Raw genomic sequence first — 13402 nt, forward strand, 5'->3', positions numbered from 1 at the left:
GGGGAAAATGAGCTCTTGTCTGTGTTTAGGAATTGAAGACACTTTCAGGACAGCAGCCACTGAAGTAAGTCTGCTTACGGGAAGTGAGGAGTTTAATGCCACCAAGTTGTTTGAAGTTGGTAAGAGTTTTTCCTTTTTTTTTAATCCAAATATTGGTTCAGTGCTTTGGAGATTCATTTTTCTTTTGCAGTGCCATCCTTGGACCTATGAAAATGTTTCATTTTTCCCTTTGAGTGTCCAATGCTCCCAGCAGATTTCCTGCTCACTGACTAGACTCCAGGCAAGAAAGAGTAACCTCAGGCAAGAAAGAGCAGCCCTTCCCTCCCACACTAGAATAGACTGAGCCATAGTGTACCACGGTGAGCAGCCTGCAGAGCCTCTTAGGTGAGAAATGGATTAAGCACACCCTTCCCCTAGCACAAAGTAAGCCCACCACCCAATGAGCTCTGTCCTCACCCAGCATCCAGGAAAAGAAGTCTCCAGCAAATGAAAGGAAGAGGGGAGGAAGTTTTCTCAATATTATATACTTCCCTCCTTTGCCAGAATTTTCCATCGATGGGGGGAACTTCAGGACGTTTTTCTGTGTGTCTCACTCCTTTACTAGAAAGTGCCAGCTTAGAAGCAACAGCCTAGGGGAACACAAAAGCAAGTTCACACTCAGGTGCAAGCTTGCTTTTCAACACAGCTCCATTTACTTCTGGATACTGTGCCATTCCGTGTTGTAAAAGAGTAAGATTCCTTATGTCCCGCTTGTTTTATTCCCGAACATTCTTTTGTAAACTTAAGGCTGCGGTATCTCCTCAGACAAAATTGAGCAGGCCTAAGTCTCTTTGAGTTTCCTAGCCCAACTGGTTAGAGATTTAATTTTTCTCTTTCTCAGAGAACTACAGAGACAGTCAAGGATCTAAGTAGGATAGTCTAGAAAACAGAGAAATACTGAAAAGAAGGGTGTCTGCACTCTGATAAAAAAGAAATAATAAACAGCTACAGCATTGTTGTCGGCGAGCAGTAGTGGGTAGGACAGTCCTTCACCACATCAGGTGGTGATGGTGACTCATCCCACCATCAGCGCCCGCCCCGCAGCTGAGGAGGTAGTGACAGCAGGAAGCTGCTGGGAGAAGGACAGTCAGCTTTCTCTAAGAGTGTAGCCTCTGGGAAGTTGAGCGTGCTGCAGTTGAAGACAACATAGCCAAGAATATTTGGACGACCCAAATTGGTCTTGATGAGAGGAAGGGGGGATTGGACAGTTAGGAAGCCAGATAGCTCTGGAAAGCTAAACATATTCTACAAAATTATCAAAGAACTAATAATATTTTCTCTAAAAGACAGGGGCAGCCATGCCTTATAAGGCCTTATATAAGGTAAATATCAAGCCATTACTACTGTGTTATGAAAGTGTCAGATCCCTTCTGTTGCACTTTTTTTTAGCCCCGAAAATTCTTTCATAAACTCGAGTCTGCAGTATCTCTCCAGATTGGAAAATCAGGTAGGCTAATTTTCCCAGACAAATCCCAGATCTGGTTTAGCTAAAATATACCTTAATTCTTACAATGCTTGTTACATTTAAAAAAAAATCCATTCCAACATGTCTGTAAGCCAAACTCAGGACAGTTTAGAAATTTTGTGTTAGCAGGGCCTCCACCTCACATAAACAATGAAATTATATTTATTTCACGAAAGCCTTCTGCAAACACAGTTCATTGGATTTACTTTTTAAACTGACTTTAAAGGTAGAAGTTTTACATAAAACGGAAGAACAGAAGACATGATCTTTGAGGGGCAGAGAACTTCTCATGTCTCCTCATGTCACATTTCACAAGCATGCACCTTCTGCCTTTTTGTGCAGGGTGATGCATAAGGCCACATCAGATACCAGAACTAAGTAGACCTATTTCATCCAGAGTCCAGTCAAAAATGAACTGAGTACATTCAGTGTAGGCAAGTGGCAAGTATTTAGTGAAGGATCATTTATTTGTAAAACTGAGCAGAGTTGATATAAACCAAGAAGGGGACCCCAAGACTAGCAACCTTGGAGAGCCCTTACCATTCTTGATCTGATGGGACCAAGATAGGAGCAGCAAGCACAGCTCCTAGAGAGAACCACCTGACCATAGTCTCAGCTTCTTCAAAGGATGCAGACAGTGCACAGTGAGAAAGGAACCAGTGACTCATTCTAGCTTTACTTTCTTCCTTCTGTGTGGTCCATGCTACCCACTGGGCAATCCAATAGAAGTCAGGGGTGAAAAGCCTATTGATATGGTCTACATGGATCAGGACATGTGGAGCTAGAGATCAATATCAGATGCTCTCCATCTTTACTTTTTGAGACTAGGTCTCTCACTGAATTATTTCTACTAGCCTAGCTAGCCTGAGAACACCTATGACCCACATGTCTCACTACTCCCCACTCAGTGCTGGGGTTACAGCCATGTTCTGATTTTCCATCCATGCTGGGGATCTGAACCTGGGTCATCATGCTTAGCAGCAGGTATACTAAACTATCTCTCCAGTTTCCCATCAGGTATTATTACTGGTCAAGTTTGGTTTTTACAATTAATGCTTAGCGGAAAGCCCTCCCCTGCCTCCTGCTACCTCTGCCACTGAAGCTTGTGCCAACTGGGGTTCTGCAAGTAGCACATGCCAGATGGGGGTGAGCTTACAAGGTGACAGTATGACAGCTAAGGAAGCAGAAAAGGAGAACCAGGAAGAAGAAAAAAAAAAAATCCAGGGCCCTGTCCAACAGGGATTGCCAAACTGAGGGGACCCAGGGAGGAGCCAGACAGAAGAGCTTCCTCCATGCGTGGTCATTGACCTCCAAGGCAAGTATGAGCTGAACGATGGGAGGCAGTCAGCAAAGTAAGCAGAGCAGGCTCTCTTTGAGGAGCTCTGAAGAGCAGGTCTGGCCACCACTGGCCCTACTGTGGCTCACAATCAGCATGATGTCACAAGCACCCAAAACTGTTCCTGACTTACCCTACTAGAAATAACATTTCATTTCAGTTTTGAAATGTTCTGGCTTTGTTTGTTTGTTTGCTTTGCTTTGCTTTGTTTTGAGAGCCAAGTACTGTGATACATGTCTGTAGTAACCACAGCATGCAGAGGCTGAAGTGAGTTCCAGGCCAGCCTGGGACACACAGTGAGACTGTCTCAAAAACAGCAATGGAAGAATTTCATTGTTTGTCTAGGTTTAGGTAAACAGGGCTTTCTTTTATGGAGAAGTAAATAAATCCAGAAAGAACCAGTGGTGTGTTCATCAGACAGCTTCCTGTCACTGTGAAAGAAAAAAAGTGCTTAAAAGAGAAAACAACTTAAAAGGAAGAAAGATTTGCTTTGGCCTCCAGTTTCAGTGCATGGTATTTGGCCTTTGGACCTGTAGCATAGCAGAATATCATGGTAAGCAGGTGATGGAGGGATGCTGTTTACCTCATGGAAACCAGGAAGGAAAAAAAGAGAGATTGAAAGTGACTGGTATCCCAAGATGCCATTCAGTGGCACACACTGTTAACTCCTATAAGTTCCACTATCTCCCAGTAGTCCCACATGCTGGAGACCAAGCCGTCAGTATATGAGCTATTGATGGACATGTAAGATTCAAACTGTAACAATGGGAAATGGGATGGAAGTGCGGCAAGGTGGTGCAGCAGATCAACGGGTGTTTTATCCTGGGACCAGCCAACCTGCATTCAGAAGGGACCCTGATGGAAAAGCTGTGTGTCACCTCAGCAGAGTAATGGCCAAAGTCCAGGGGCTTAAAAGAAAGGAGAGAGGTTTAGTAACGTTTAGTTAAGATGCATTCTTTTCTGATCAGTCAGTGTGGGCAAGTAGGTCAACTAATCACAAACAAAAGAAAGGAGGTTTCTGACTGAGCTTCTCATCCATAAATGGAGATGGGGCATTTATGAGTCTCATCTAAGTCCAATGTGAAAAGGGCTCCTTTGCAGTAGAGATGGGATGGGGACAGAGATTCTTAATATTGCTGCTTTCTAGGACAAAGTTCTTTGGATCGCTGCCACTGGGCCTACTCATGTGCCCCAGCCCTCTTTTACTTGTTATTTTGATATAAAGTCTCACTAAGTTGCCCAGGATAACCCTGAAGTCTTTCTGTGTATCAGGCTAGGCTTGGACTTATTCTCTATACCAGATTTGCCTTAAACTTATTCTGTAGACCAAGCAGGCCTTGAACTTGTGATTCTCCTGCCTCAGCCTCTAGATTAGCTGGGATGATAGGTTTATATGCTCACATCTGATCTGGGATAAAGTTTTTAGGTAAAGTATGATGTTGCCATTGAATGGGAATCCTAAGAAGGATTTTCTGAGATCCCAGGTTACAGTGAGACTCTGCCTTTGTTCCTCACATTTGTTTGATACCTACCTTATATCAAGTCCCCTCCCTTTTGGCTATCATTTATTTCCCCAGTGTCTGTTTCTACTGGCATCTTGGCCTCAGTCTGACAGAAAGCACACTAGGATATATGCTGAATCCAACGTTCCTGACCCAAACAACTGAACGACCATGAGAAGCCCTATGAGTGAACCTCAGGCAGGAGCCAGGCTGATCTGGGAACATCTGCCCTGTCCAAGTAGAGTGTCACTGTACACCTATACCCTGGCTGGTTGTTCCCAAGGGGCAAGACAAGAACAGCATATATTCACATTTCAGTTCTTAAAGCCAGGAATGCACAATTAGAATTGGAATCCATAAATTATTTAAAACAAACTTTAAATTTAAATACATTTCGGTCATATTCTTCTGACTTCCCCAAGTCCTTCCAGATCCTCTCCCCTTCCCACCCACCCACCTTTAAGTTCTTTCTCAAAAACCAAAAACCCAATATAACAACAAAACTCCCCAAACCAAGAAAACAAAATAAAACCACACCCAAAAGAGAAAAAAAAAAAAAAACCTCAAACTGTAAACAAATAAAAGGAGTAGTTAACCAACATATAATTGGAATCCATAAATTCTTAAGTATTTGCAACTAAATCAACTTTTTCTTAATGCTTTAAAAACCCAACATATCACCTCTGGACTCTGAGTTACACTCTCACTCCTTTAAGGCATCTTAGCCTGTGAATTTGCATTCAGTGATAATTAAAGTCCAGCAGCTAGGAGATGAATTGTTTTAAACCACTCAGTGAGTGAGAGAAATAAATTCAACTCGACAAATGGTCCTTTGAGGCCTTGCTACCACATTACCACTTATTTAGGAAACTCAATACAGCTCTCTGAATTAGCTAATTGTGTTAGGATGTATAATTAGGCTAGGGTTATCTGTGATGGTATTCTGCTTTTTGTTTTGTATTTGAGGGTTTTATTGGGGTTTTGCTGAGATCTGGTTTGGTTTGGGCATTTTTTTAAGATGCTTTCAATTTAGGGCTAATAACATGTTTCTACGTAAATTTTTTATTATTATTATGTGTTTTAATTTTATACATCAGCCATGGGTTCCCCTGTCCTCCCCCCCCCCCCCCCACCTTTCCCCCAGCCCCTCCCCTCCATTCCCATGTCCTCCAGGACCAAGACACCCCTGGGGATTCATTTAAACCTGGTGGATTCAGTACAGGCAGGTCCTGTCCCCTCCTTCCAGACTGAGCATGCGTCCCTGTGTAAGCCCAAGGTTCCAAACAGCCAGTTCATGCACTAAGGACAGGTCCTGGTCCCACAGACTGGGTGCCTCCCAAACAGTTCAAGCTATTCAATTGTCTCACTTATTCAGAGGGCCTGATCTAACTGGGGGCTCCACAGCTGTTGGTTCATAATTCATGTGCTTCCATTCAATTGGCTATTTGTCCCTGTGCTTTTTGCAATCTTGGATTCAACAATTCATGCTCTTGCAGTCCCTCCTCTTTCTTGACAGTTGGACACCTAGAGCTCCACCTGGGGCCTGGCTGAGGATCTCTGCATCCACTTCCATCAGTTATTGGATGAGAGTTCCAAGACGACTGTTACGGTGTTTAGTCATCTGATCACCAGACTAGGTCAAATCAGGCTTTCTCTCGACCATTGCCTGCAGTCTACACAGGATATATCATTGTAGATTTCTGGGGACCTCTCGAGCACTCTGCCTATTCCTGTTCTCATGTGGTCTTCATTTATCGTGGTCTGTTATTCCTCGTTCTCCCTTTCTGTTCTTGATCCAGCTGGGATCTCCTGCTCCCCTAAGCTTTCTTTCCCTCAAACCTTGCCCTTCATTACTCCCACTGTCGTCCAGGTTGTTCATGTAGATCTCATCCATTTCTCTGTCATTGGGTGATCCCTGGGTCTTTCCTAGGGTCCCGTTTTCTAGGTAGCTTCCCTGGAGTTGTGTAGCAGTCTAGTCATCTTTGTTTTACATCTAGTATCCTCCTATGAGTGAGTACATACTATGTTTGTCCTTCTGAGTCTGGGTTACCTCACTCAGGATGATTTTTTCTAGATCTATCCATTTGCTTGCAAACCTCATGATGTCATTGTTTTTCTCTGCTGAGTAGTACTCCATTGTGTATATGTACCATATTTTCTGTATCCATTCTTCAGTTGAAGGGTATCTAGGTTGTTTCTAGGTTCTGGCTATTACAAACAATGCTGACATGAACATAGCTGAGAAAATGCCCTTGTGGTATGATTGAGCATTCCTTGGGCATATGCCCAAGAGTGCTACATCTGGGTCTTGGGGGAGATGGATTCCCAATTTTCTAAGGAAGCGCCATAATGCAAGCTTGTACAGCCACTTTGGAAATCTACATAAAAATTTAAAAGGTAGATCAAATGCAGTGGTAGTTAAACACAGGTGAGGGAATCCTGGTAGTCAGTCAATCAGTGACCCAATCTTTGCTGTCTGGTGTTTGAAAATTCCTCAAACTATAAAGTAAGGAGTTGGGAAGATGTCCTCTAAACTAAGTTGCCAAGTTCAAGGGTGATGAGAATGGCCACCATGTGTAGTGGTTATGGGTACCTGCCAGGTAGCTAATGCTAAGGAAGGACATTGTTGGCTTCAGTGCCATCCTCCAAGCCACCTTACTTAGCATGTGCTTAGAGGGGTGTTTTGGTTTTTTCCAGACATGGACAGCTGTGAGCGATGGATGAGCTGCAAAAGCGAGTTCTTAAAGAAATACATGCACAAGGTGATCAACGACCTGCCCAGCTGTCCCTGTTCCTACCCCACTGAGGTGGCTTACAGCACGGCCGACATCTTTGACCGCATCAAGCACAAGGACTTCCGATGGAAAGATGCTAGTGGGCCCAAAGAGAAACTGGAGATCTATAAGCCTACTGCCCGGTACTGCATCCGCTCTATGCTGTCTCTGGAGAGTACCACACTGGCTGCCCAGCACTGTTGCTATGGTGACAACATGCAGCTCATCACCAGGGGCAAAGGGGCAGGCACGCCCAATCTCATCAGCACTGAGTTCTCTGCTGAGCTTCACTACAAAGTGGACGTTCTGCCCTGGATCATCTGCAAGGGTGACTGGAGCAGATATAATGAGGCCCGGCCTCCCAATAATGGACAGAAGTGCACGGAGAGCCCTTCTGATGAGGACTACATTAAGCAGTTCCAAGAGGCCAGGGAGTACTAAAGCACTGCTGCTTTGGAGGCACAAATGCACTGATCTGCCAACTGTCACCCAGTTTTTTAATCCACTGTTTTGTATATTTGTATATTCCACATGAGTATTTTTCTAAGTACACTAGGGGTATGCACCAGGTATGGGGGACTGCTATGTCCATTGCCTACAAACCGTATTGGAAGTCCTCCTAGTGACTGTGTCGGCAGGAAGAGGAACGTGGGAACCACAGTGGGTGTGATTCAATTCCCACCTCCATCCAGTGCACAGAAGCACAGAGACTGAGGTTGTAAACATTATAAGCAGTTTTTATATATAACTTATTTAATACGAATGTGACTTAAGCTTAACCTTTTCTCTGGAGTTGTCCTTGTAAAAATTATTTAATCACTTCTGAGAGAGCTCAAAAAGGAAAGGACTTGGGGGAATGGAGAGAAAAGGAATTTTGCCGTGGAGATGCATCAAATCAAGAACACAGCCACCTTACACCTGGTGCTCTTGAGTCGTAGGGTGTTTACTGGAGTCACAGATTCCAACACTCTCTTGTCCTTAGACTAGGCAAGGGGGGCGGGGAGTAAGTGGATGTTTCAAGTCAAATCTAAGACATGGCTTTAAAATAAATAAATTTCCAGTGTGGTTCTACTAAGGAGCCCTAGCAGCAGCATTTCTGCTGTCTTAACAAGCTCAGAAGACTGAAGGAAGTTCAGGCATAAAGCTGGGAATGGCACTTTCCAAAAGAAAAAAGCAAAGCAAGTGGGGAAATAATATGGGCCCATTTAATCTATTTTATTTCAATATAACAACTTTTCTCCACCAATATATTCCCAGAAAATAACTATAAAAGAGCTGAAGTCTGGGAAATCCTAATTTTTTTTATGTTTTAAGAAAAAAAACTGCATTATTTTTGTAAAGTATTTATTGAGTTATTGGATCTTTTGCATCATGCAGTTAGAAGATGGTCCAGTTCTGTGGGGTGGAACTGGGAGGACAGATGGAAAGTTGGCTCTTATGCAACCTTACTTGCAAAACTCCAGGAAAAGAGATATATAATAAAATCATAATAAAATGTGTTACCTGCATCCTTGATTTAAGATACAAATATTGTAACTACTCCAAGGGAAGCAAGGCTTTCATGGGGAGAAAGCTTCAAACCAGCTGGGAATAAAATACTCACAGATGGTCTTATGGTGGTTAGGGCAAGTCATAGCATCATTGGCATCAAGTGTATCTCCCTATCCCCCAATTAGATTGAGATAATTGGCACACATATAATTTTCTTTCTCACCAAGAACTAAGAAAACCAAGCTAGAGCAAAGATTTAAGATGGGCAAGGCTACTCCAAACAAAACATAGAAATACAAGTAATATGCAGAATATACTCAAAATACAAATTATTCTTTTGCCAGCTGAGAGAAACCAAAGGTCAGAAAGAATAAACCATATTCCGTGTATCCTTGGTGATTTCGATATTCTTGATCACACACTCAAAACTCAAGTTCTCTGGTAAAACTATGTTCTTGTGGAAAAGCTCTTGGTAGTTCTTTAAACTTTAGAATGAATTACTTACTGAGGCAATATCTATCAGATTACTTATATTTAGGTTCTGCATCTAGTGATGGAATGATAAGTCTTGTTTGGGGCTGGAGAGATGGTTCAATAGTAGTTAAGAGCACATACTGCTCTTGCAAAGGATATGGGTTCATTTCCTAGCACCCATATAGTGGCTCACACCATTTGTAACATTTCCAGGGGATCTGGCACCTTATCTTGGCTTCTGTGGACACCAGGCATGCATGGTACACATACATCCATGGAGACATTCACACGAACACATAAAAATAAATAAGTCTTTTTTAAAGGTCTTGCTCTCATCTGAAGGAATGCTAAGCAAGTGAACCAACAGAAAGAATAAACAGTCCACATACCAGAGAAGAAAGAGAGTTTGGTTTGTAATATAGAAGAAAACATCTTTAAAGAGAGAATTTTCTGGAAATAGAATGAATTACCTTTGAGGTGATCAGTTTCTTATCAGGACACACATGCAAGCAAAGACCAGAGATATGGCATGTGGGAAATTCAGCTGAGTAGCATGAAGGGATGAGAATGTTCTGCAGCAAGACCTGAGGGGTGTCCTAGAGTAAGTTCAAGGCTGTGAGGAAATCCTTCTGGGGATAAGGAATGCATCTAAAGGTTCCAGTAGAGGAGTGAGTGAGACTTTTTCTTCTGGTGATTTTTTTTTTTTTTTTTTTAGCTGAGGATCAAACCCTGGGCTTTGCACTTGCTAGGCAATCGCTCTACCACTGAGCTAAATCCCCAACCCCTCTTCTGGTAATTTTAATTGACTTTTTAAATTATTTCTTTTATTTTTTTTTAGATTATAATGATTACATCATTTCACCCTTTCCTCCCTCTAAACTCCCATATGCCCCTCTTCATTCCATTAATTATTCATTCATTCATTCATTCATTCTCTCTCTCTCTCTCTCTCTCTCTCTCTCTCTCTCTCTCTCTCTCTCTCTAGTGTGTGTGCACGTGCATGCGTGTGCGTGTGCGTGTGTGTGTGTGATCCTAAACACATAAGTACAGCCTGCTCAGTCTGTTTCAGGGCTGACCATTTGGTACCGGATGTGTCTCCCTGGGGAAGATGATTTCCCCCACTCCCAGCAATCTTTAGTTGACTGTAGTTCTTTGTCTATGGTTAATGCCTCTTGGGCTTTCCCTGTCTACTTTGGCATGTCTATTTTTGTTGTCCTTTTTCAGCTCATGGTTAGATAGTCATGTTGGTAAGACTTTATGGGTGTAGCTTCTGGCATTCCTAGGATACACAGTCTCACAGCAAACTCCTTGACCCTCTGATTCTAACAATCTTTCTCCCCCTTTACCACAGTGATCTCTGAGCTTTAGGTGCAGGGGTGTTCTGCAGATGTATCCATTGAGTCTGGGATCCATAACTCTGCATTTTGATTGGTTGTGATTTTCTGTAACAATCTCCATCTGTTACAAAGAGATTTTCTTGATAAGGGTAAGGACTATACTTGTCTGTAGGTAAAAGGACAAATATTTGGAATACAGTGAGGGATCCTATTGGTCTAGTGAAGTGTCAGTTGGAGATTCTCCTCCAAGATCTATGACTTCATTAGCCCAGTGTAGTTGGCTAGGTTTCCAGTAACCAGGCATGATTCCTGTCTTGTTGAATGAGTCTTGAGTCCAATTATGCCAAGGTATGCATGCAATACTGCATCCTTAGGATTATCCTGCCGTGGTGGTCATTGTTGTGGTTTATAGGCATCATACTACATAGGACCGGTTGTTTCCTCCTTTGGAAGCTTTCACTCTTTTGTTGAGGTTCTTGTTAGATGATCTTTGGCTCTTGAAGGGAGCATTGTCAGCCCAGATGGGAAATTTTCATTTAACCTACAAACATATGTTTATATACCAATTTATGTATACTATAGGCATTTTTAGGCAGATAGTTAATAGTATGGTCCCTTACAATTTTTTCAGACATCCTTACTATTATTTTGTCCCCTTACTCCTTATTCTATATTTATCTCCCTCCACCTCTTTAGTTAGAGCCCCGCATTTTCCCATTTCCCCCATCAGATCTCTTATACCCTGATATTCCCCTCTCTATCGATCCCCACTCCCAACCCCAGCAATGGCCGCTTTTTATTTTCTCCTGATTTCTGGAGTTACTCCAGAATATGTACTTACATCTGAAGATTTATAGCTAGGACCCTCAGATGAGAGAGAATATGTGACCTTTGTCTTTTTCTGAGTGTTGATATGATATTTTCTAGTTCTATCAATTAATCTGCAAAGTTTATGATTTTATTTTTCTTTACTACAAATGACTAGTATTCCATAGTGTGTACACACCATACTTTCATTATCGAATCATCAGTTTGTAGTTGGTTTTGCTTTTTTTTTAACTCTTTGGGGGCCTGCCACCCAGCTCACAAATAAATACACGGAGACTTATTCTTACTCAGGAATGCCCCGCCTTAGCTTGGTTTATTTCTAGCCAGTTTTTCTTAACTGAAATTATCCCATCTATCTTTTGCCTCTGGGCTTTTACCTTTCTCTATTCTTTATACCTGTTTTTCCTTCTTACTCTGTGGCTGGTTGTGTGGCTGGGTGGTTGGCCCCTGGCGTCCTCCTCTCTGCCTTTTTTCACTTCTCTCTTACTTCTCCTCTCTTTTCTTCTATTTATTCTCTCTGCCTGGCCACCCTGCCTATTTCTCTATCCTGCCTAGCTATTGGTCATTCAGCTCTTTATCAGGCCAATCAGTTGTTTTAGACAGACAAAGTAACACAACTTTACAGAGTTAAACAAATGCAACATAAAAGAATTCAACACATCTTTGCAGCATTAAACAAATATTCCACAGCATAAACAAATGTAGGACATCTTAAACTAATATTCCACAACATCAGTTGAAGGACATTTAGGTTGTTTCCATTTCCTAGTCCACAGCAACTCTTATAAAGGAAAACATTTAATTGGGGCTATCTTAAAGTTTCATAAGGTTAGTCTATTATCATCATAGCAGGACTTGGTGGCATGCAGGCAGACATGGTGTGAAAGAAGGAGCTAAGAGTTCTACATCTTGATCTGTAGACAGCAGAAGGAGCCTGTGACACTAGGTGCAACTTGAGCACAGGAGACCTCAAAGTCCACCTCCACCATGACACACTTCCTCTAACAAGGCCTCACCTCCTAATAGTGCCACTGCCTATGAGGGGGACATAGTAGAGCAGCAATGAACATGGCTGAGCAAGTATCTATAGAGTAGGGTGTCCAGTCCTTTGAGCATATGCCAAGGAATGGTATAGTTGGGTCATAAGTTAGATTCAAAAGCTTGATGAGAATTCTCCACACTGATATCCATATTGGCTGGACCAGTTTGCAATCCACTGACAGTGAATGGGGGTTCTCCTTCCCCCAAGTCCCACATAGCATTGGTTGTAGGTTGTTTTGTTGATCTTTGCTGTTTTGACTGCAGTAAGATGAAATCTCCAAGTTATTTTGATTTGAATTTCCCTAATTGCTAGGGATGGTGAACATTTTTTGAGATATTTCTTAGCCATATTTTTCTTCTTTAGAGAACTTTCTAATCAAATCCTAGGCTGTCATTTTGTCCTATTGACAGTGTCCTTTGCCTTACATAAGCTTTGCAGTCTCATGAAGTCCCATTTATTCATTGTCAATCTTAGTATCTGTGCTACTGAAAAGACCAAATGGATCAAGGACCTCAACATAAATACAGTTACATTAAACCTAATAGAAAAGAAGGTGGGAAGTAGCCCCAAATGCATTGGCACAGGATACAACTTCCTGAATGGGAAAAGATCTTCCCAGACTCACATACAGCAGAGGGCTGATCTCTAAGATATATAAAGAACTCAAGAAACTAGACATCAAAGAAACAAATAATCCAATTTAAAAAATGGGATACTGACCTAAACAGAAAATTCTCAACAGAAGAATCTCAAATGGCAGAGAAACACTTAAAGAAATGTTCATCGTCCTTAGCCATCAGGGAAATGCAAATCAAAAGTACTCTGAGATTCCATCTTACACTTGTCAGAATGGATAAGATCAAAAACACAAGAGTGAGCTCATGCTGGAGAGGATGTAGAACAAGGGGAACACTCCTCCATTGCTAGTGTGAGTATAAACTTCTATCGCCACTTTGGGAAGCAATATGGTGGTTTCTCAGAAAATTGGGAATCATTCTACCTCAAGACCCAGTTATACCACTCCTGGGCATATATTCAAAGAATTCTCAATCAGACCACAAGGACATTTGCTCAACTATGTTCATAGCAGCTTTATTTGTAATAGCTAGAAACT

The 13402-nt window shown here is 42.1% G+C and overlaps 1 protein-coding gene across 1 annotated transcript in view; it reads left to right on the forward strand.

Annotated features, from left to right (window-relative positions):
- Ism1 (isthmin 1) overlaps positions 1–8871 on the forward strand; it is a 79001-nt gene extending 70130 nt beyond the window's left edge. The window contains exons 5-6 of the mRNA XM_036185974.1: positions 30–119; positions 7040–8871. Coding sequence (XP_036041867.1) covers positions 30–119; positions 7040–7557 — 608 coding nt within the window. The 3' untranslated portion in view covers positions 7558–8871. The remainder of the gene's footprint in view (positions 1–29; positions 120–7039) is intronic.
- The last annotated feature ends 4531 nt before the right edge of the window (positions 8872–13402 follow it).

Source organism: Onychomys torridus, chromosome 4 (genome assembly GCF_903995425.1).
Source record: "Onychomys torridus chromosome 4, mOncTor1.1, whole genome shotgun sequence".
Taxonomy (NCBI): domain Eukaryota; kingdom Metazoa; phylum Chordata; class Mammalia; order Rodentia; family Cricetidae; genus Onychomys; species Onychomys torridus.